Source organism: Sus scrofa, chromosome 9 (assembly GCF_054392235.1).
Source record: "Sus scrofa isolate SSC_HxYL_T2T_F1_AM1 chromosome 9, Sscrofa_HxYL_maternal_Yorkshire_Landrace_v2.0, whole genome shotgun sequence".
Taxonomy (NCBI): Eukaryota; Metazoa; Chordata; class Mammalia; order Artiodactyla; family Suidae; genus Sus; species Sus scrofa.
In genome coordinates this window covers 53899222-53923234 of record NC_139391.1, presented here as the reverse complement: position 1 = coordinate 53923234, position 24013 = coordinate 53899222, and the positions used below count along the sequence as shown (strand labels likewise).

General features: G+C 50.3%; 1 protein-coding gene across 7 annotated transcripts in view; it reads left to right on the top strand.

The window, feature by feature from the left end:
- Positions 1–24013, top strand: part of KIRREL3 (kirre like nephrin family adhesion molecule 3) — a 570289-nt gene that overhangs the window by 424448 nt on the left and 121828 nt on the right. For all 7 annotated transcript variants that reach the window (XM_021063119.2, XM_021063117.2, XM_021063118.2 and 4 more), the window contains exon 2: positions 17847–17924. In XM_021063119.2, coding sequence (XP_020918778.1) covers positions 17847–17924 — 78 coding nt within the window. The remainder of the gene's footprint in view (positions 1–17846; positions 17925–24013) is intronic.

The following is a 24013-nucleotide window of genomic DNA, read 5'->3' as shown; positions in this document are numbered from 1 at the left end:
ATTGCATGGACGGGTGGGAGAGGACTCATGGAGAGGGAGTTTCCAGGGGAGTGGGGGTGGTCTTGAGCTATGATGGGATGGGATGTTTGAGGGGAGTGCAAAATCCCTGGTAGAAGGAACAGCAAGGGCCAGGGCTACAAACTGGAATAAGCAGGCACATTCTTAGAACTAGTCATCACAACTAGCCCTGTGGTGGGCTGCGGGGGCAGGAGGGGGGGGTCAGGAAATAAGACTGGGGAGGGACGCAAGGGGTGAACACCCCTGCCATCCAGGACCGAGGCCCCAGCCCTGCGACCAGTGGCTCCGGGCAGATGACACTCTTCGGATCATTAGTTTCTTCCTCCATACAAGGTTGAAGGGGGTGATTTCTAAGTTCCCTTCTGGCTCTAACATTCTGTGACATTTCTGACTAATGCCCAAGATCAAATATGTACACAAGACCAGAGGCATAAGAAAATACACAAAGAAACGTGGGTTAATCTAGTGCAAACTGAATAAGAACTGAATAGCATGGCTACGTTGGCAACTCCCATTATACCTGTGGAGTCAACTCTCAGGCCTGGACCTTCGGCTCTTCCCCAGCCTCAAGGAAGGGGAGGGTCCTAGTTGACCCCCGAGAAGTCTCATCTAGCTGAGCTAAATGCCCCCAGTTGGTGGTTGGTACAGAAAGGAGCAGACAGGAGAGCCCCCAGTGGCAGGAGCCCCTGACTCTCAGAGAAGAACGCTTTGGTCAAGAGCAGTGAGAATCTGTTTTATAAATAAGTTTTTTTGTATCACTTTTTATTAGATTCCACATATAAGTGATATCATGTGATATTTATCTTTCTCTGTCTGACTTACTTCACTCGGTATCATCATCTCTGGGTCCATCCATGTTGCTGCAAAACAGAAAGACTCACAGATTTCAAAAGTAATATTATGGTTACCACAGGGAAACTCTGGGGGGAGGGCAGAATCAGGAAGGTGGGAATAACATAGATACGCTGCTGCATAAAATAGATGAAGAACCTACTGCATAGCATAGGAAAATACACTGAATAGTTTGTAATAAGCTATATGGGAAAAAAGAATGGATATATTTATATGTATGACAATTCGCTTTACTATACACCTGAAACTAATACAACATCGTAAGTCAACACTACTCCAACAAAATTAAATTTAAAAAATAAGTGAATAGGAGTTCCCTTCGTGGCTCAGTGGGTTAAGAACCCAACATTGTGTCCTTGAGGACGAGGGTTCAATCCCCGGCCTCACTCAGTGGGTTAAGGATCTGACATTGCTGAAAGCTACAGCATAGGTCACAGTTGCAGCTTGGATCCTGTATTGCTGTGGCTGTGGTGTAGACCTGCAGCTGAAGCTCCAATTCGACCCCTGGCCTGGGAACGTCCATATGCCACAGGTGTGGCCATAACTAAGTTAATTAATTAAAAGTACAATTAAAATAATACCAAAAAAGGGTAGTGGGATGGAGTTCCCATTGTAGTGCAGTGGAAATGAATCTTACTAGTATCCATGAGGATGTGGGTTCGATCCCTGGCCTTGCTCAGTGGGTCGGCGATCCGGCATTGCGGTGAGCTATGGTGTAGGCCACAAACTCGGCTTGGATTGCCCGTTGCTATGGCTGTGGTGTAGGATGGCAACTGTAACTCCGATTTGACCCCTAGCCTGGGAACTTCCATATGCCAAGAGTACAGCCCTAAAAAGCAAAAAACAAAACAAAACAAAAAAGGGGTAGTGAGAATCCTTTAGGGCCCTCAAGTTCCTACATTTGGCTTCCTTTCTAAGCCTCAGTTTCCAGGCAGTGGCGGTCTTCAGACCCAGCAAATCCTAAAGCCAAAGGGCTCTTTGGGATCCCTTCAGTGAGAGGTTATTAGTTTGGGATGGGGGAGCACCAGCCCCTCTGACAATATGTCAAGCTACAGTTTTCTCCCTGGAAAGATGCCTACCTACCCCTCTGTTTTATATGCAAATTCAAAAGAGTATAAGACCCCCTGATGGAGGTCCCCTCCAGGTCCTCAGACACCAGGTTAAGCTTCTTGCCCTAGTTCAGACTCTCTGTTTTGCCAGTGAGAAAGTTGAGGCCCAGAAAGAGTAGGTGACTCACCCAAGGTCACCCACCTAATTAGAGCAGAGCCAGATCCCTAGGAAAATCAGGCCACCATCTGCCCCAAGTAGGGAGGCTCCCAGCAGGGCGCTGGTCATTGGCACCTGACCCAGAGCTGGGCCCCTAGCAGGAAAGAGTGGACAGCCAGGCCCCAGAGGGCAAGTGCTCTCCTCTGGGAAGTGGCCAGTGCCCAGAGCTTCGGCTGCCTCTCTGTCTGTGGCCTTCCCTGTGGCTCCAGCCAGGAGAAGGGACTTGGGCCACGACTCCCTGACTCGGCATCCTCCAGCCAGCCTGCAGGCTCCATTCCCCTCAGCACACAGAATGCTCCTTATGCTAAACTGAGGGAGCTGTGACTCCTTGATGACACATCCCCCTGCCCCATAGTGTGACCAGACGATCTGGGTGTGTAATCCTAAAACTCTATGGGGACTCGGGGTACGGGGGAGGGGCAGGATTTACTAGAACTCAGGCTGGAAAGTCAGACAAACCCAGATTCAAATCTTGGCTCAGCCACTTTATTTTTTTTTTTTTTTTTTTTTTTTTTTTTTGGTCTCTTGTAGGGCTGTACCCGCGGCATATGGAGGTTCCCAGGCTAGGGGTGTCTAATCAGAGCTGTAGCCACCGGCCTACGTTAGAGCCACAGCAATTCGGGATCCAAGCCACGTCTGCGACCTACACCACAGCTCACGATAACGCTGGATCCCTAACCCACTGAGCGAGGCCATGGATCGAACTTGCAACCTCATGGTTCCTAGTCAGATTCGTTAACCACTGAGCCATGACAGGAATTCCAGCTCAGCCCTTTAGAGATGAGCTGACACTGAGGCAAGATATTTAACCTCCCAAGCCTGGCCATCCTCATCAGCACAACCACCGTGGTACTTCTGCAGAGGATTGGTGTCAGAATTAAAGGAGATAATTTATATAAAGTGTTAACGCCATTGATACATTTTCGCTGTTTTTGTCACACTGTCCAGGGGGTCCCCAGGGCTGTGGAGTCTCACCTTCAGAATCTCACACCCAGTTACTGGCTAGCACCCTAGTGACAAGAGCGGGGAGAAATCCCCCTCCCACTCTTCCAAGTGTCTGCCAAAGTGGGTGGCAGGCAGTCCCCAGGGAAGGCGGGGAAGAACTTGCCACCCATCAGCTGAGGCCACCCAGGGAGAGGTCCAGAGTTTGCCCCCTCTAGAGATTTCCAAGCAGGTCAGTCCTGACCTGTCTGAAGCTGTCGAATGGCAGCTCTGCCAGGGGGCAAGGGAGTGAGCATGTGGGTTCCCCCAGCCCCAGCCGCGTGCTTCTCCAGCTGGACCCCAGCAGCCTCAGCCTGGGGGTCAGCCAAAACAGCACGAGGCCTGGAGGGGGCGACTTACCTGAAATGAAGTAGAAACCACGGGTGGAGGCCTTCGCTCACATCTGTGAAAGGCCTGGAAGCCTGAAGCAGGGTCAAGAGCCCTCTCTCCTCAAGTGTTGAGAGTCAGCAGGCAGTGAGCTGGCAACCCAGCCCTTGGAAGGAGAGGCCTGATCACCCCTCTGCCCATGTGCTGGCTGCAAATCCTCCCACCATGGCTGGTTTGAGCATCCTACCTGTGCAGCATCCTTGAACGCAGTGCTGGGAGGAGATCCCCACCTCGGCCCTTCAGGCCCCGCTCCACCAGCTACAGGCAGCCTCTATCCCAGGCCCCAGGGCGGGACAGGGGGCTAGGATCCCTGGGCTCCAGCCCCTCCTAACTCCTTGTGAAGAACAGGCCCTGGGCAGCTTGCCCTGAAGGCGAGCCCTTTCTTCCACTGAGTTGCCCCCGCCTCCCTATAGTCCATGCCCCCAGTGGGACCTCTCCCCAAAGCCCTGCGGTCAGTCTTCTCTCTCTCTCTCACCTGCACGACCTGCCTCCTCACCTCGTAGCCAGGCTTATTAGATCCTGGCTGGCCTGGCACTGTCCTCCGGGTGTTCCCAGCTTTGTCTGGGCGCCCCTTAAAGGAAGGCTTATGGGAGTTTTCACCATGACACAGTGAATTAATGATCCAGCTTGTCTCTCTGGAGGCACCAGTTCAATCCCGGCGCAGCGAGTTAAGGATCCAGCATTGCTGCAGCTGTGGCATAGGTCACAGCTCCAGCTTGAATTCGATCTCTGGCCTGAGACCTTCCATGTGCTGCAGGGGTAGCCTAGAAGGGGGAAAAAATAAAAAAGGAAGGAGGAGGAGGATGGGCTGGGCCACCCTCCCTCTGTTCTGAGCAGTACCGGGTGGAACTTCTCCTCACCTGCTTGAACGGGATATGCCTTGAGAGGATCCTTATCTGGGTCTTTCTGTGTATTTGTTCTGACTCCTTGACTAGTTTATAAGACCCCAAGAGTGGGTCTGAACCCTCTTCCTCCCCCCAGTACCTACCTAGAATGTGCCCTATGTTCACACTGTGGTTACAACTGCAACAACCATCTTCAGGCCTTTTGCTCTTCTGATTCTGCCCAACAGCAGCCTGGAACCTAAGCTATTGTGCCAGCCAGGGGTGGCAGTCCCATCAGGATCACCAACCCCTTCCGCCAGGAGCTGGGCCCCACTGTCCCCTGAGCCGCCGCAGGCATTATCTTTACAACAGTCTGGAAAGCCGTTCTTCAAACTGCAGAACCACGGGAGTTCCTGTTGTGGCTCAGTGGTTAATGAATCCGACTAGGAACCATGAGGTTGCAGGTTCCATACCTGGCCTTTCTCAGTGGGTTAAGGATCCAGCGTTGCCGTGAGCTGTAGTGCAGGTCGCAGACACGGCTTGAATCTGGCGTTGCTATGGCTCTGGCGTAGGCCAGCAGCTACAGCTCTGATCAGACCCCTAGCCTGGGAACCTCCATATGCCAGCAGGTTCAGCCCTGAAAAAAAAAGGACAAAAAACAAACTGTAGAACCAGAGCCCTCACCCAAATCTCCTGCCTAGAGGATTTTATTCTTGTCCTGATTTGCAGTACACCCCTGCTCTTTATAACAGTACATTGTGTTATTGTTCTAAGTACCTACCATGGCTTTCCATGTGCCCAGCCTTGGTGGCCTACCTTTGAACAGGCAACGGGGACAAGCTTCTTATCTTCCAGCTTTCTTCATCGGCTGTCTCCATTCCTCATCCCAGCCCACGAGGTCTTCACTTCACAGACTGAGGAATTAATGAAGGTGGACACTTCAGATCAAAAACTAAGGGACAGTGGGAGGGGCCCACTACTGCATGAGAAACCCCAAGGGCTGTGGGGTCAGTGGTCCACACTCCCTGGGTTGGCTTCTCTTGGTCTCAGGAGCTGGGCTAGGACCTGGCTGTCACATCTGAAGCCTATAAACCAGGACAGCTCAGGACCTCCTGCTCACCAGGTCCCTGGGTTTAAAGGCCCCTCTGTGTCTCAGACCAGCCCACCTCGCTGTGGCCTCCAGCCAGAGAACCTTCTCCAGATAAACTAGAGGTTTAAATCCTCCCACAGGTCAGCCCTGGGCCATCAGCCTCCTTCATGTGGCTGTGAGGTCCTCTGTGGACTGGCTGGAGCCCAAGTCAAGGACCCCAATGGTTTCTTATAGGCAAACAGGTCATAGAAGTATCATGGATCCCACACCTGCGTGCACTGAAACCTCTGAGTCCCTTGCTCCTACTCAGAGCAGGGGTAGCCCGGGTCTTTTCTGGTCCCACCTGTGCCTGCTCCCAGAAGGAGTAAACAGCCCCAGATGATCCGATCAGCAGGTTGGCGGGGGCAGGTGGGAAATAAATACCATATTCTCTGTAGGGGATTTGCTTGGGTGTCAGCTGGAGTCCAGGATGCCTTCCCAGTCTCCCACTGTGATGCGTGAGCCTGTGCTTTCCCTCCCCTCCCCCACACTGGCTCAATGCCCTCGACCTCCACCCTGGCGGGGCTGCCCGAATGGGGTCACCTCTCCAGGGCTCGGCTGTTGATGTGCGGGGCCCATGCCGCCCCTGGCATGCCTGTTAGCAATCAGCCTCCTGCTGGGCTGGCCTCATGGTAAATAAACTTTCATGTTCTTATTAAGTGATGGCTGGTGGTTCAGAATCACTACCCTGGATCTGTTTGAGGTTGATTCCTTAATCAAAGCTCTCAGGCTCTCCTCCGCCCCCTCACCGCTGAAAAGTTATCATTAAAGAGAAGAAAAGCACTTTGATTTCGGTTGCTGGGCTGCCAGCTTGGATCTGGGGCTCTGGGGCAGGTGGTGGGCTTGGTTTTACCCCTAGCCTTGTGTTCAAATCCCTGCTCTGCCAGCACCAGCTGGGCAACTTGGGGCAAGTCGTGGAACCTCTCTGACCTCGGTGTCCACCTCCAGGGCCATCTCAGGGTTAAAGGAGAACTTGTGTCCGGTGGATGCTGCTAAGTCGGACAAACCCCGCAAGTATGTTCGTCCTGATGGCCGGTCACAACCCCATTCCCACACCCATGTTCAAGTCCTTCAGGGTCAAAGGGCTTCCATGGAACCTTCTGGAAATAGTGACCCTTTCATAAGGCATCTTGGACAAGAACAGGGGATTGGAACCAGCCTGTGGCACTCACCCTAACCCTTTCCCAGAGTTACGCCCAGCAAGGATTCAGCCCCCAGACCTACCTCAGCCCCGCCTCCCTTACCTCCCCCCTCCTGTCTACGTCTGTGCCTTTTTTTTTTCGGTCTTTTGTCTTTTTAGGGCTGCACCTGCAGCATATGGAGGTTCCCAGGCCAGGGGTCTAATCGGAGCTATAGCCGCTGGCCTACATCAAAGTCACAGCAACTTGGGATCCAAGCTTCGTCTGTGACCTACACTGCAGCTCACAGCAACACCAGATCCTTAACCCACTGAGAACGGCCAAGGATCGAACCCACATCCTCATGGTTGCTAGTCAGGTTCATTAACCACTGAGCCACGACGGAAACTCCAATACATCTGTGCTTTTTGAAGGCAAGAAAAACGTGGGGCTAGGGCCTCCGAGTGGCTCCGTGGGTAGCTAGATAAATAATTACAAAATAAATAAATAAAAATAAACAAAGAAAGCCTCCAATGAGCTCGAATTGCTGCCGTGCTGAGAGGTAACTGGCAGATTCAATTTAATTATAAGATACAGAGTGGTAATGGGGTGTGCGAGGCTCAAGGAAAATTTCGGTAATGGGAGGACAGCAGGGTTCCCCGCCTCTTCCACTGGCTCCTCTCCTAACCCCACCATCTACTTTCCTTCCTCACCAGGTGGGCAGAGGCAGGAGGCTCAACACTGCTGTGGGGAGGAGGTCTGGCCAACCCTGGACCTCAGCTCCCAAGACGGCCCAAGTCACGACGCCCTGGTGGGCAGCCCTAGGTTGGGAAGTGTGAGCAGAGGGCTGGGCAGGGAGGGCTACTCATTCATCCATACCCCTACCTTCCTCCACCTGGGAAGGTGTGCGGTTTCTGGATGGACACGGCCCGAGCTGCCAAGCATGCGTGCCACAGTAACCGGACCAGTCAACAAGGCAGCTATGACTGTCCTTGCCTGGGGACTAGAAAGTGCCATCCCCTGGCTTCCCTCCTGTACTGCTTTTCTCCCCATAAAGCGGAGGGAGCATCCTCCAGCTCATCGAGGCCTGTCCACCCTCCCCCATCCCAAGGACCCTAAAAGACCCTACATCCCCCGCACTCCCAGGACCTTCCCCTCCTTTCATCCTCTTCCTTTGTGTCAGGTGAGAACAGACCTCTCTCTCCACCCTCATCATGACCAGTAGGAAGTGGATTTGAGGACAAAGGCTGGCCATTCCAGTCTGACTCCAGTGAGAAGCCCTTTAAAACCAGCTCATGACCCTTACCAGACCCTCTTGGTTCATCCTCAGCCTTTATGAGTTTATTTGGACCATGAATTGTTTCTGCAGGTCACCTGAGCTGTGTGTGCAGCATCCAGGCTGCATCTGAGCAAAAGGGCACAGCCTGGGCTCTGGGATGGAATGAGCCCCTGGGTTTTAATCCTGGCTCCTCCGTTGCCCAGTTGCATGATGTCTGAAAAGTTACCTAACTTCCCTAATGCTCCCCTGTAGGATGGGGCTGCGAATCTGTGTGAATATCAAACCCACAAATCAATCTTACTTTCATAGCCTCTTATTGGTCCTCTGCCTTCCCAAAGATCTGGGCTTAAAGGGACGGACGGGGGATGGAGTCGGGGCATGTGGATGCAGGGGGCCTTGCAGGCTTCCCATTGCCCTCAGCCTTAGTCCTTTGGGGACTTTGTTGATCCTGCTAGAAAAAAGAGAGGAGAGTAGCCCTCTTTTTTGCCTGGCCTCCCAGCATGATTGACTGGCGGTACCAGGCTGAGCCTCCCCAGGGGCAAGGCCACAGCTGTCGAGCATCTGGCCCCACTCAGCCATTAGTCACCAACTCCCAGCTTTCTCTTAGGAAAAGTCTAAAAGCCTTCCAGGCATCTGGCCTTCAGCAGTCCCCGTTCCTCACAGGATAAGCAGACTGATGACAGGCTGGCGGGGTGGGGTGGGGGGGAGTGGCCTCCATGATCTCCTTTCTCTGTCCTGTCCCCTACAGAGCAATTAACCACTGGGACTAGACATCTTAAATCAGAGATGGCTGAGGTAGTCTTGTACACGTGATAAAACTGTTTCCCATAAAATTCCTCCACCAACATTATTAAACCTCCCCGATTCCCTGCACCTCTTACAAAGAGATTATACCAGTGCCCAAAGAACCTCGTTTATAATCCGTTTTCCTGGCCTCCACACTTACTAGCTATGTGACCCTGAGTATTTAATCTTTTGGATGATCAGTTTCCTATTATTAGGAACAATAATAGTACTTACCTTATAGAATTTTTACGATAGAAGATAATGCATGCAAAGTACTCAGCCCAGAGACTAATCAATCATAAGTAATCAGGAAATGGCAACTTTAATTGCAGTGGTGAATTAAGTGAGCTTGGCCCCAGGTGGATGGTACCGGCCAGTGGAGAGGAGCCAGGCTGGTCTGCATCCAGCCCCCAGGGGAGAGGTGGGCAGCCAGTGTCCCAATGCCAGCGTGCAGAGGGGTGTGACAGACTCTGCCAACCTTGGGGGTGGCATTGATGCCCAAGTTGCCCTGGGGAAGGCCACATTCTGAGTCAGCTGGTCACCCTGTTGGAATTCCAAGAAATTAAGCAGCTGGGGGAGTTCCTGTTGAGGCTCAGAGGATAAACAACCCGACATAGTGTCCAAGAGGGTGCGGGTTTAATTCCTGGCCTCACTTAGCATGTTAAGGATCCAGCATTGCCATGAGCTGTGGTGTAGGTCACAGAGGCAGCTCTGACTCAACCCCCAGCCTGGGAACTTCCATATGCTGTAGGTGCAGCCCTAAAAAGAAAAAAATAAATAAATAAGCAGCTAGGACAAAAACCCCAGGCAGCGTCTGAGGGTCGGGGATGAGCCCAGCCTAAAAGAGAAAGACAAAAAGGATGACAAGAGCCAAGCAAGGTCTCAGAGAACCAGTCTTGGGGTCTGAGAGTCAGAAGTGCTGGGAGGAATTAGAGCTCACAGACAAGGGAGATCAGCATGGAGTCAGGCACCCAGTGTGCCCCAAGCCTTGCCACTCAGAGCCAAGGGACCCTGGGCAAACTCCTTACCCCTCTCAAATGTCCAATCCCTTTTCAATCAAGACAGGAATTATAATACCTCTGTTCATAAGGTTGGTGTGAGGGTGGAACAAGATGAGGAAAGTAAATGCCCAGGGCTGCTTGTTCTTGCCCACAAAATACAGGCTCAGAGTGGTGATTTGGAGAAGGCGGAGGAGTGGGGACCACATGGATGCCAGTTTTCCTGCAGCCACATGAGGATCTCGGGCCAGGAGCATCACAGACAATCATGGGCCCCACAGCTGGCGGTGAGGAGTTTGCTAATATGCTGCCTGCCTTGGCCACACTGTGGTAGGGCCGTGCCAGCCCGTAAATGGCAGGGCTGAGGCAGCTGAGAAGCGGGGGCTGGCAAAGGGCTACCTTGATATTGATCCTTGCCGTTATTGTTGGGGGTGCAAGATGCTGACCATCAGGTATCTGAGGAAGCCTTGATCCCTGCAGGAGCTGGTGAGGATGGGCTGGTGGCCACAAAAACATTGGAGCATTATCGTAAAGATCGCCACTGCTTCCTACAAAAGGATCACTTCCCAGGAGCTTTTTATGCAATTCATTGTTTTAAAAACTTAATTTAAGACCACAGCTGTTCCAGGTTTCTCTTATAAGACTTTAATTGGTATGTAATAGCATAGTTAATTAAATAGAAATCAATAGTTTTAAAGGAACTAATTGATACTTAATATGAATGGGGGAAAACGTAGTTCTAATATAATTAGCTCATATTAAATACGCAATGAAAGAGCAATTATGTCTTTACAACAATGTCAAGTTTACAGTGCTTTAATAAACTTAGCATTCGCAAGCAATGAGATTCAGAAATTATGAAATAGGTATTATTGGGCTATTAAACATTTATTACGCCTCCTCAAGGCCCAGAGCCATGCACTAGTTAGGATTAATAAACCTTCACTATGCCTCTCTTCAGGACTCTTGACTAGAGAGCTTGATCAGGAAACTGTGATCTTTGCATGATTTACGGGCATCCTTACTGCCTGGGATGTGAGTAATTGCACTGAAGACAGGATGAGGCAGACTGGGTGCAGAAAGCAGTTTAGCAGAACCATGGTGAGAACTTTCCCAACAGAGGTCTCCAGCCTCCTGCCCTCGGGGGCCAGGGCTGGGAGGAGCAGCTTGGGATAGATGGTCCCCTGTGAGAGAGGCCCTTGGGTGCAGACACCCGACCAAGGCAAACCCCAGACAAATCTGCAGCCCCCCCCCCCCCCAGGGCCACGCCACCACCCACAGCTCCTTTTTCCTCCTCTGGACTCCTCTTGCAGTGACTTTCCGATTCCCCATTTCCTCTCCATTCCCTGCACCTCTGGCCCCATGGCCTTGCTGGTGACACCCCCCTGGCTGGTCTTCCTGACCCACTTCACTCCTCCAGCCCAGCTGGTGTTGCTGACACACTAACCTTCAAAGATGTCACCTGATAGCTCATTATGTCACCTCGGGCAGGTCATTTCATCTCCCTGAGTCTCCCGTTTCACATCTGTAAAAAAGGTGGGGGGGATTTGATGATCGCTAGACCCTAGCCTGATATTCTCTTTCTATTTCTTGACTCGCCCTTCGCAGTACTTGGTTCTAGGCTCTTTTCACCAGTGCACCTCATTTAATTTTCATGTGAACCATGTGAGGAGGCTCTTACTGGTATCCACCTTGTGTAGGTGAAAAAACTGAATCCCAGAGAAGCCCTGAGGACTGTTAAGGGCTGAAGTGAGGCTCCAGCCGGTGCTGGTAATTTGAGGCACACGTGGCCTCCCCTGCCCCCTGGGGCCGCCCCGTGACTGCTGCCAGGTCCAGCTGACATATTCTCCATCTGCTCTCTGGAACCATCTGGGGAACTATTTTTAGCCCCGGCCCCGCTCTCTCATGTCAAGGTGGCAGCAACATGGAGGCTCTGAATAACCCCTGGAAAAGCCCAGGGTCCTTTCACCTGCTTTCTGGTCTCAGGCAGTCTTGGGAGGGAAGAAAGGGGGAGCAAATATCAGCCCATCACCTCCTACCAGCAGTGTTGCAATAGTTGCGCTCGCTTGTCTGGGCTCACCTTCTCCCATCCATCATCTGCACCAGTACTAACACAATCTTTATACGATACAAGCCTGGCCCTTCTCCTGCTAAACACTCTGTTGGAAATGTCCAGACTCCTAGGCAAGGCTCACCAGGTCCCCCAGAATCTGGTCTCTGCCTCCGTCTCCTGCCTCACCTCACTCTCTCAAAATCTTCGCTGCAGCTACATCAAACTGCCTGCCCATCCCACTCTAGTTCTTGTTCAGTAGCTTCTGGGGACATGCTCCATCCAATAGCTTTAGGTGGTAAATGGTTATACCTTAGCAATCACCCCTGAACCACCATGACTGGGCAAGTTGGGAACAAGAGGGCCCCTCCATGCACCAGAGAACCTCAGAAATGGTGAGGGAGCGGGATCTGGTACCTGTCCATTATCACCAGCTCCATCTGTGGTTACTTCACAGCTCATTAGTTTCTGGCTGGGGCAATAAGCAATCACTCTCCTGGCCAGCATCACCCTCACGCTGGCAGCAGGTATGCTCAAGGCATCCTGGATCGCCATCCAGACACATAGTCAGCCCTCCCGCTCCACCTGCCTTCTTTCCCATGATCACTTGTGTCACAACCCCCACTGCCCCATCTTAGTGGCCCCACTGGCTGCCCTCCAGTCAATTGGGACCTCTCACGAGCTTTTTGAGTGGTCACATGATGCTCTTCCCTGTATCCCCTGTGACTGAGGGATGTGCTTCAAAGCATCTTGGCAGGGAGTTTCCTTCCTGGCTCAGTGGAAATGAATCTGACTAGCATCCATGAGAATGCAGGTTCAATTCCCTGGACTCGCTCAGTGGATTAAGGATCCAGCATTGCCATGAGCTGTGGTGTAGGTCACAGACGTGGCTTGGATCCCGCGATGCTGTGGCTGTGGCGTAGGCCAGCAGCTACAGCTCCAATTCGACCCTAGCCTGGGAACCTCCATATGCCGCGGTGCAGCCCTAAAAAGACCAAAAAAAAAAAAAAAAAAAAGACAAAGCATCTTGGCAAATGGAAATAGCCAGGTCCTATAGAAAACCAACTTCTCTCCTCTTCCTCTCTGTATTAGCTTGCTAGGGTTGCTGTGATAAAGTGCCACAAACTAGGTGGCTTAAACATCAAAAAGGTCAAACAGTTTGAGAGGCTAGGGGTCCACAAAGCACATCGGCAGGATTGGCACCTTCTGAGGACGATGAGGAAAGGATCTGTTCTAGGCACCCCTTCTTGGCCCGTTTGTGGCCATCTCCATGTTCACATGGCATTGTTCCCTAAGGTGTGTCTGTCCCAAATTTCCCCTTTTTAATGAGGACACCCATCATATCGGATTAGGGCCCCCCCATTTTCACTTGGTTACCTCAGTCAAGTCTCTATTTCCAAATAAAGGCATATTCTGAGGTACTGAGGCTAGGACCTCAACATGGGATTTAGGGAACACAGTTCACCTTCCACCCCCATTCCAGCCTGACCACTGACCTCCACTGTTTCTTCTCAGTCTGTCTTGATTTATGGCCTTGGCAGCCGGGATCCCGGAACTTCCCCCTAAGAATTAAGCCAGAAATCAGACCTGGATTCTAGCCTGAGCACTGCTACCAACTTTGACCTTCAATTGTCATTTTACTTCTCCGAGCCTGTTTCTGAAACCAAAATGGAGAGAATCATTTCTGCCTTGCCTGCTTCACAGAGCTCCTGTGAACATCCAATAAGACAGGGAATATAACTGCATCGTGAAAAAATAAGTACCCCACAAATGTGAGGCCATATTACTGTACTATCATTATGATTACTAGTAAGAATAAAGGAATCCTCAGGCTAGAAAAAGTCCCATCCTCACCCTCTGAAACTGAAGGAAAACCATTCCATTTATGAAGCCATCCCTTTTTATTCCTCCCAAGAGGAAACCTCACATTTCCCAGACTCCTGTCCTGATGACTTACAGTGGTCATTCAGACGACACCATCCTCACCTAGCCTAACCCACTGTGCCAATGAACCCCCCTGATTTAGTTCTGGCCTGAGTAGGGGAAATCTGATCGCCACCCAATATTTCTTGGTTTCATTAAATCAGACTTGTCCTGATTGTTCGCCATGTGCCAGGCACTACACGTAGGACTACGGACTCTGAGCCTAAAAAGGCACCATCTTCTTGCCTTTGTGTTGCTCATAATCTAGAGACCAGGAGTTTCTGGGGTGCACTCTGCCCTTCTCCCTAAGAAACATACCCCTCCCCAAGAAATATTTCCTGGTGTAGCAGTGTTTCCTAGTCCTTTGTTCTCCTAAGACAGTACCCTCCACACCCCCATGGGCCGGTGACCCTGGCTGTCTTTGTTCTGAACTGCCCTTCAGCCAGGATGACTCTATTTCCATTAATTTTCTATGGTACTTTCAGTGCATCTGGTGGTTCTGCTACGGACGAGTGCTGAGCCCAAGGCGGCAGCCCCAAAATCCACGCAGAGAAGCCCTCATCATATTGCTCGTCTGAAATGGGCATTTGGGATCTGACTCCACCACCAGTCCCAAGGCATGTGACAAGGAAGATGACAGTCTGGGGGCTGGTCTAGCTCACAAAGCGAAAAATGCCTGTTCTTTCTGGCACCTTCTTTCATCTCTCCCCTAAGAGCCTGATTGAGCTGGCTTGGTGGAGTTTTCCCAAACTGAAGCTGTAGCTCCTTTGAAACTGACAGCACTAATGGCCTGATCCCAGCCAACACCCAGATTGGGACTTGAACCCACATTTTAAGTTAGGATCACTCGCCCGGTGTCTGGACTTACAGAAGATCAGGTTCTTCACGCCTCTTCCCAGAAGAAAGTCAGCGAGAGACAAAGCAATAGGCAAGAAATAGATCTATTAGGATAGGATGCTTGTGAGAGATGCAAGCGGGCAGGCAAGGAGGCTCTGCCCCAGGATTAGGTGGGCTACCATTTTATCATCCAAGGGGGAGTGAGAGGTCTGAAAAGACCTCCTCTTCCTTTCTGGGAGTAGTAGCTCTTCCTAGGTATCTGGTAAAGAATCAGCAGAGGGGCGGTCCCCAAACTCCTGCCCTTGGTCTGAACCTGAATTCGGGCCTCATCCCGTCCCCCACCCAATGACCGCGGCAATTCTCGCACCTCCACCAGTCAAGCAAGCCTGCCTGGTTCTGATGGCTTTCTTGAGCAATTATTAACTTAGCGCTGATCTCCCAGCATCCCCTGGGTTTCCCTCTCTACCTGTGATCCTTTATTGAGACTTGTACAACCACCTGTGCCTACTCCATCCCTATCACCTTCTTCACCCCCACCCACTCCCACACCCCAACCCTGTTCTCTCTGGGTCAGTGTCTTTGACCACACCCGTCCTTCCCGCCTGTCTTGTTAGATTCTCCTCCCTTCCCCCACTTCAGCCCCTTCGCATGGAACCAATACCTCTAATTTAGCTCTGCACACCTCTCCCAAGAACACCCCAACTTTCCGTATGCGGATAGCTAGCTAATTCTCACCTCGAGAATCCCTCAACCTGCTCGTTCTTGCAAAGATCCCTATGGCTTCTCCCCACTTCTCAGGAGAGACTCAGTCAGAGAGCCCTCTCACTTAATAAATTTCTGCCGTGTGCTTATTAGCGCCTTGTAATGTAGCCGCCTAAATAATTAAGACTAACCCACACGTGTCAAATTAAATGAGCCAAATACATTGAGAAATTGCCTCGTCTCCATTTCTTTTATTAATCAGGTTTTTTTTTTTTAACTTCTTTTCCTGCTCATTTGCAAAAATCAAACATGGTCAGTGAGACTCTTACTTGTAGTAGCTGTGTGGACCTGCAGCCGCTTTCCTTGAGCGGTTCCTCCAGGGGCATCGATCGTATGTGACCTGAGACCCTCTGGGTTGGGGTGGCAGAGACAGCCAACAGAGACAACATAGAGTCAACAGGTTGCCCACAGTCTTTAAATCTTTAGGAGAAACATGTCTTTCCATCTCCCTGAGAGTTTAGGGGACTGACCAGGAGAACCAACTGGACCACCCACCAGCCAGTGTTCTTCTGCCCCCCACTCCTCAGTGCTCCTCTAAGCCAGCTCCTGGGCTCCACGCAGGAACCCACGCTCCCTTCCTCATTAGGAGCCGCTGCTGATGTGCTTCAGATGAGCCTAAGAAGTCAGAAGGAAATATAATAGTAATCATCAGCAATTGTATCATTTTGATGAAAAACAATACGCACGCAATTGTAATGTGCCGATTACGTCTGCCTGTCGTCAGCATGTTGAGGTTTCAATACAGTCCCAGGCAAGAGGCTATTGTTTGCCAGAGCTCAGCTTGGGCTTCCGCTGGCCCCCTCCTGGCATGCTGCATTCCTGCCTCTTGAAGGTGGTTGTTAGAAAAGATCCACAAATAGAGTAAGTAAACATCAAAGGAGCTTTGATCCACGGGGCCCTCGACAGAGCAGGAGCCCCAGAAGAAAGGGCTGAGGCCTTGGATGAGGGAACTTAACATCGTCAATTTGGGCGCCTGAGATGTAAGGCTGTTTGAAGTGAGGCCGTTTTGGCCGTGCCTTCAGACGAGCAAGCGTGGAGGGAAAGGAAGAGAAGTGAGTGCCTTTGGAAAAGACACTCTCAGATCTGCTTCTCTGCTCTTTACTGATAGTCAATAAACCCCTTTAAAGAATCAGGAGATCAAAGCCAGCAACCTCCCAGGGCCATGGCATTCTGCCACCACCCACCACGCTTTGTTTTCCTCTGGGGCAAGAGCCCCTAAGCTTAACTTATCTGTGTCTCTGGGGCCCTTTCATCCTGCTGCCCATAGAGGCTGGGCCTGGGCAACAAGGGGTGGGCAGAGAGGTAGGGAGGAGGAGGAGCCCACCCCTTCAAGCTCCAACAGCCTAGATGGTGTGGACTGGCTGGGGCTCAGAGAAACACCCAGCATCGTGGGAGACGTTTCTGTGACACACCGTTCAGTGAGACCTTCCTTCTCTAAGAAACCGATGGAGGGAGCAGCTGGGCGCCCAGAAAGCTAGCAAAGCCTAGAAGGAGCTGCAGTCACAGCGCCGCCTCCAGAAATCCTACCCCTTATCCATTTACTCAGTTTGTGGCAGCTGCCACGTTTGTATAACTTCAAAGCAAAGAGGTGGGGGAGGGGAGCTTAAAATAATCATGAGCAGTCATTTAACATCTTTGAACTTCTGTTTTCTCATCTGCATACTGTGAATGGTAATAACCTGTCTGCCTGCCTCGTGCAGTAGTTGTGGGGGTCAAGTGAGAAAGATTGGTATGGAGTTGCTTCAAGAGTGCTTAAGACACATCAGGAGGAAAGGATAAATGCCAGAGAGGAAATCTTGCCTGATTGGCCAAGGTACCCCAACCTAAGGCTCACACCCAATGGGCATTGATTTACAAAATACGGTTGCGGGGAGAAAATGGTCTCTTGCATTTGTTACCTAAAATTGTTTTTCTTACTTGTTTTTCCATTGGGTCAAAGTCTTTTGGGACCAGACTTTGTCTTCTGTGTCCTAACCCCTATGTGCCACACCGAGTCTACACCTCATTAGTGCCTGATGATGATGCCAGATGGTGCCTAAACACAAGGATCAAGGGATTTCCCAGCCCCAGTTCACTCTCTCCCCAAAGGCAGACTCCTGCCTACAACTTGACCCCTGTGTCTTCCCCTAAATTCACCTAATCACTTCTTCACCCTCTGTGTCTAGTTGGAATGTTCCCTCCTGGACACCACTGGCTGGACTCTGCCACTTGTCTGGCCTGACCACGGTCCCCGGTATGATCAGGCTTAGCCCCTAAGGATGTATAGAGCCTCATTAACCTATAGTAATGGTTATGAGCATGGACTGTGGAGTCAGACTGCCTAGGTTCACATTCCCAGCTCTGCCACCTACTAGCTCTTTCATCAAAGGCTGCCTACTTAATGTGTCTGTCAATGGGGATAATATAAAATGGGGATAACAACGGTGGTATATACCTCATAGGGCTGGCGTGAGAATCGAATGAGGAAATGATGGGTCTTAAGTTACACCTGGACCACAGGTAGTGCTTTCTAAATGTTTGTTAAAGGAGTAAGCAGCCCTGTTTATAGGAGCACCAAGCTTCCTATCCCTTGCAAAAGGACCTTCCCTGACCCCTGACTCATTCCCAAGCTCACCCACCTGTGCTTTTTTTTCCAGAGCTGGGCCTCCAGAAGAGAGGATGCTGTCTGGTGCTGGGCTACATGGCCAAGGACAAGTTTCGGAGAATGAATGAAGGTCAGTGAGAACCTGCCCTCTCAGGAGGACTGGGGGGGGGGTCTCAGGAGGACTGGGGGGTGGTGGGGAGATGCCCTATGACTGTGGTACCTGGGACATGTCAGAAAGGACAGTGGACAATTCAGCTTGGTTTCGTAAGCAGTTCATACCGTACTGTAGAGGAGAGTAGCTGGTGCCTGAAACACTGGGTGCTGATTCACAGTTTTCTTATGCTATCGTCCCTCTTCCCTTTGTGTCACCTACTTCTCTTCCTCTCTTCTCCCTACCTTTTGTTCCTCACCTACCCACCCGGCACAATTAAATCTGCTTCTACTATGTTTTCTAATCCACACCTCCCTGCCTTTCTCCTTAATCATTCACATTTCACTAATGCCTGTCGGAAAAAACAGCACCTCACAGGGCACTTGGGAGGTTACTAAAGAAGAATAAGGCAGGAGTTCCCATCATGGCTCAGCGGTAATGAATCTGACTGGGATCCATGAGGGTGCAGGTTCAGTCCCTGGCCTTGCTCAGTGGGTTAAGGATCTGGCGTTACCGAGAGCTGTGCTATAGGTTGCCAACACAGCTCCAATCCCACATTGCTGTGGCTGTGGCTATGGTGTAGGCCGGCAGCTTCATCTCCCATTCTACCCTTAGTCTGGGAACTTCCATATATGGCACGTGCAGTAGAAAAATCGAGAAAAAAAGAAGAAGGCAGAGCTTTTAATCTTAAAGAACTCACACTTGAAAATCTGACCTCTTTTCCAACTCCATTGGCCCTACCTTTCCCTCTTACTCATAGGCCATTCTGCCTTCCTCTAGCACTGGGTCTTTCTTATGAGGCTTGGCTGGGTCACAGGAGACTGGGAGAAGGTATTGGCATTGATGTGGAGTCTGCGATGGGAGCCGAGTGCTGTCACTTATGGGCCTGCTGTAATAAAGAGCCAATCCCCTTGTCCCCAGCCATCTGTCTCTGTGCAGCTAATAACCCTCTCCATCAGATGCCACAGACTGTTTGTCAGGATTCAAAAGCAGATAAACAATGGCTGGGGATGCCATTTATTCATTAAAGTCAGACAAATGAAGCCCTGGCTTCTCACCAGCTCAGCTTGCTGTGAGCCGGGCCCCTGCCCTCCCAAGGCCCCTGTAGCCCCATTCCCATTCCTGGCATGGAAAAGGCAGTTCACCTGCACCATCTCTATCCCCAAAGTTAGACCATACCATAGTTGCAATGCCCTCATCCTACATTCCTCAGCAGGCTCTCCTCCCAGCCCACAGTCCATGACCCACACCCAGTGTGCTTCCCAGACCTGAGGCCTCACCAGCTATAGGTTTGTTGCCAACACCCATCATGGTGACAGTCTGACAGCAGTTAGGCCAGCACAATTAAACTCAAGGAGTATCACCTCCCTGGTTTTGCAGCCTGTCAGTGTAAGACGGCAACTGTATCCAGAAGCCACTTCCTATTTGTAGGAGCCCCACAGCTGAGCACAGCCAGGTTTGAGGGCTGCGTTTTCTGCATCTTGCCAGTCAGTCTCCCTTCCCGACTTTTCTCTTTCTCAGCCTATCCCCTCCCATCCCACCACCACCGTCTTGCCAAGGCTAGGCAGTAACTTCTCATTTGTGGGAGATGACAGCACACCTCTGTCCGTGGTGCTGAATAGACACCTTCTCTTGCTGGCGATGCTCATTAGAGAAGCTGAAATGAGGTTCACAGAGACTGGGGAAGCCAAAAAGTCAGGGGCTGGCTGGGCTGCATAGGAAAGCTCAAGCTCCGAGTGTCTGACCCCAGTAGAAATTATACTGACTCCAGGTCTTGGGGCCTAAAGAGAATCCTATCACAAGGCTGATGACCATGATTTGACTCCCGCCACCTATCATAAATGGTTAGGAGAGGGTACACAGTCAGCCCTGGAGCCCATAACAAAATACCACAGACTGGGTGGCTTAAACACAGAAATTTATTTCTTCGCAGTTCCGGAGACTGAAAATCCAAGATCAGGGTGCCAGCATGGTCAGGTTCTGGTGAAATCTCTCTTTCCAGTTTGCAGACAGCAACCTTCTCCCTGAGTCATCACATTGGCAGAGAGAGCAAGAGAGAGGGAGAGAGAAAGAGGGAGACGTGGTGTCTCTTCTTACAAAGACAGTAATAACATCAGACCAGGGTCCTACCCTTATGACCTCATTTAACCTTAACATTTCAGTAAAGGCTCTATCTCCCAATACGGTCACAATTGGGAATTGGGATTTCAGCATAGGAGGGGGGATTTCAACATAGGAGGTGGGGGGAGACACAACTCAGTCCATAGCAAGGAGTTTAAATATATTCACTGCAGCAGAAAGGTACAATCGTAATCCTCTGAACCAGAGGTTCGGGAAATGGTAAGAAAAATAAGTGCAGCCTTGATACCTCCTTAGATGTTGTTCAAGTAAAGAAGGAAGGAAGCCAGAGAGGACTTGGAAACAGGACCAGGATCTGATCACCTCTGAGGATAGCTAGCCTTATTTTGTGCAACAACTAAGCTAGCATTTTTTTTTTATTTTCCCACTGTACAGCAAGGGGGTCAGGTTATCCTTACATGTATACATTACAATTACATTTTTCCCCCATCCTTTCTTCTGTTGCAACATGAGTATCTAGACATAGTTCTCAATGCTATTCAGCATTTAAAATTGTTTTTTCTTGTTAAAAAGAGAGATGCCAAAAGAGTGGCTCTTCCTTCTGAGCCCTCTCTTCAAATACATACAATCCACCCAAATGGGATATTCCTTTCAATTGATTGTGGTCGACTTGGTTAGGAATGAGAGATTCCTAACCTCCAACACACACCTTACCTCCAACATACACCTCCCCACCTCCGCCCCCAGGGAATACTAATTGCAAATCCTGCAAGGTATCTAGAAAGACAGAGGCAACAGCAATGGCCAGGAGGTAACAGAGCAGCTAACTCCCAACCACCCGTGTTCCTCTCTGCATGTGGTCCTCATCTCTCCCAAGACCCAACACACATTCATGCTCACACACAACCACACACACACACATACCATACACACACACACACAGTTCTGCTGCTGCTTCTGGGCAAACAAGGAGACAAGAGGGTGGTAAATAAGTTAAACCACTATGTGTGAGGAATTACAAACCTCAACTAACCAAGAAGAGGCAAGATAGGAGGTGGGTGAGTCAGTGGGACAGAAGGAGAGACTCAGGAGGTGGGTTGGCATTGGCTCTGGAGGGATGGAAGGTGTGAGGAGGGGAAGGGGGGGACCTACAGGGGAGGGGATGGCCTCCCTGCTCCCCCTCCCACCAGCCTTGCTACCCCAAGTACCACATTATACATTTTTTTTTCCTTCTAAAGCTCACATGCTCAAACTTCAACATGTCCACATATAAGAAAAAGCATCGGCAAGCATGGGAAGCTGTTTTATGGTTTATAATTATCTTGTAATAATACTCAAAATAATTATAACTTCCATCTATTAAAAATTGAACTGGAATAGCAACTATGACATAGATCAAGAAACAGAAATCTCTGTCCACGCTGCACTATGCACCTTGGTATAAAATAAACATTTGGTAAAACAGTAAATAAATAAATAAATATATATATATATATATATATATATACATATATATATATACACATATATAATTTATTCTTCCATATGTTGGAATTTGTGAGCTATTGGGACAATTAGCTGCCTCTTCCATTAAAGATAAGGTGGTGATCATTATATTTGCAATTTAGAATAAATATTAAAGATCTACTTGCACTGTATTAAAGCATATTTGTTCTATTTAAGAGTATCTAATAGGGTGTCTGTCACCCGGGGAGAAATGGTCCCCTATTTCATTTGCTTCCTTGTTAATTCATATCTTTCCATTTTCCATTCCCTCCACTCTCCCCTCCTCGCCACATTCACCCCCAAAAATAACAGCTTGAAAAGAAGGAAGAGAAAAATAATGAATGAACAGGAGCTTTATAGATCTGGGGTTTATCATAAGCTAGAGTAATCGCAACTGTTGCTGTTAAACTACACAAAGCAATAAAAAGAAAACACCATTCAAAAATCGTTTAAGGAGGCATGTGATAGTTAATGAGAGGTTTGCTCTATTTGGGAGTTCATAATAGCTTTTCAGGTAGAATCTGCAGCATTTGCAGGAGTGGAGGTGGTTGGTAATGTGTGTGTGTGTGTGTGTGTGTGTGTGTGTGTGTGTGTGTGTACACTTTCCTGTTTGAACTCAACACATCTGAGGCATCGAATGGAGCTATGAACAAAAATCAATGACTGACAGACAAGAAAGGAGCAAATAAAGACAGACTAGGCATAAGAATATCAGATTTGTTTGACATAATTGTCTCCGTGTGATTAAGTACATGTGCTTTAAGTAGGAACTGCTAGAAGGAGGTCATTTATTTATTCATCAAACATTCAGTGAATACCCACCATAAAAATAATACCCATTTTTCATAGTAAATGCCAGCCACTGTTCTGAGCACTGGAGCTTGAAAAGTAACTAAGACACAGACCCTGCCCTCGGGCTCCTAGTAAAAACACACAGGTGCATCTCAGTGTTCCTGGCACTGCCACAGGGAGATCCTGCCCAACCACCCAACCTAAATTAGACACTCCTCCTCCTCTACTACTGTGCTCTGTTGTGACCACCAGCCTTGACTTTGTGGCACTTACCCTGACTGGTGGTTATTTCATAGACTGTCCCACTTCAGAGTTAAGCTTCAAGAAGACCAAGTTCCTGCTCCTTCCTTATCTCCCAATCCCTGGGCCTTAGCACATAGGGAGTAATCAATCAATTTTAATTCAACTAGCAAATTAGTGTCCGGAGTGACAACGGAGGAATAGATGAAGTCACCCACAGGCATAAGGTGGGTCTGGAGAAGGAGTTCAGAAGGCAGACCACCCTGACATAGAGCCTGAGTGTCAGGTCCCCGGTAACTCCACAGCCCTTACCTTTCAGCCTCTGCTCTGAGGCCAGGCCTGCAGCCCCTCCTGGGAGGCCAGGACCGGGACAGGTTGGCTGAGCAGGAGGGCTTGGAGGCAAGCCCACCAGGGTGGTGTCCGTCCTGTGCCCACCTGCCCTCCCTCCTCACCCCTCCTACTGCTGGGCCACCTTCTCATCTGGGGTGAGGTAGGTATTTGCCATCAGACCTGCAATGGGAATTGCTCTCACTGTCCCCTCACCTGACACACCCACATACACACCCCTACACACCCACACCCCCCCCCACACACACACACCCCACTCTTTCCTGTTCCTGTCTATTCCCTGATTACCCATTTCTCCTGGAGAAAATCAGAAAAGACGTGAGGAGAGGGACAGAGGCCAGGGAAGACCCTTTGTGCAGAACCAAAAAAGGCCACCAGCCCCTAGGACTCTTGAAGGGGAAATGAGGGGGCTGAGGAAGAGGATGTTTAAAGGAGGAGAAGGGAGACAGCAGAGCCTGGCCTCCCTTTGAGGCCGAGGTGGGCCTGCCCTGAGGGCTCCCGTCCTCCCTTCTCAGGCTGCACATCTGGTGGGAGGCAGAGTCCCCAGACCTGCAGAATCACAGGGACCGGCTGCTTCTCCCAGCCTGGGGAAGGGAAAGCAGATCTGCCTCCCAGCTCTGTCGCTTTTGTCTTCCCTGGAAGAAACCAATGCCAGTGATTAGCAAAGGCAACTTCTGTTCGCTGGAGCCAGGGCGCCATGGGAGGGGATGGGAAGGAAAAAGTGGACTCCATCACACCACACCAGCTCTGGCTGCACCACAGCCCCCAGGGGATACCACATCCTAGGCTAGGCTCTGTGTGCCAGCTTCCTCACCTCTCAGCCCAGAGAGCCTTGAAGGGTAAGAATCTGTGTGCCTCAAACTGCTTGGAAGTTCTTGAGATGGCAGGAGGCTCATCCACTCTTGCCGCAGCCCTGTTCCCTGGTCTGTAAGAATGAGCCTAAAACGTCTCCTGCTTCCAGCCTGTCCCCTCGCGGAGCTGATAAGGGCATGTGTTTGGCCTGATGCTAGTCCTTAAACCCCCAGATGGCAACCTTCTTGTGGGCAAAATCAAATAATGTCAGATAAGATCTCTGAAAGCCTTTGAAATGGGATGATTCCAAA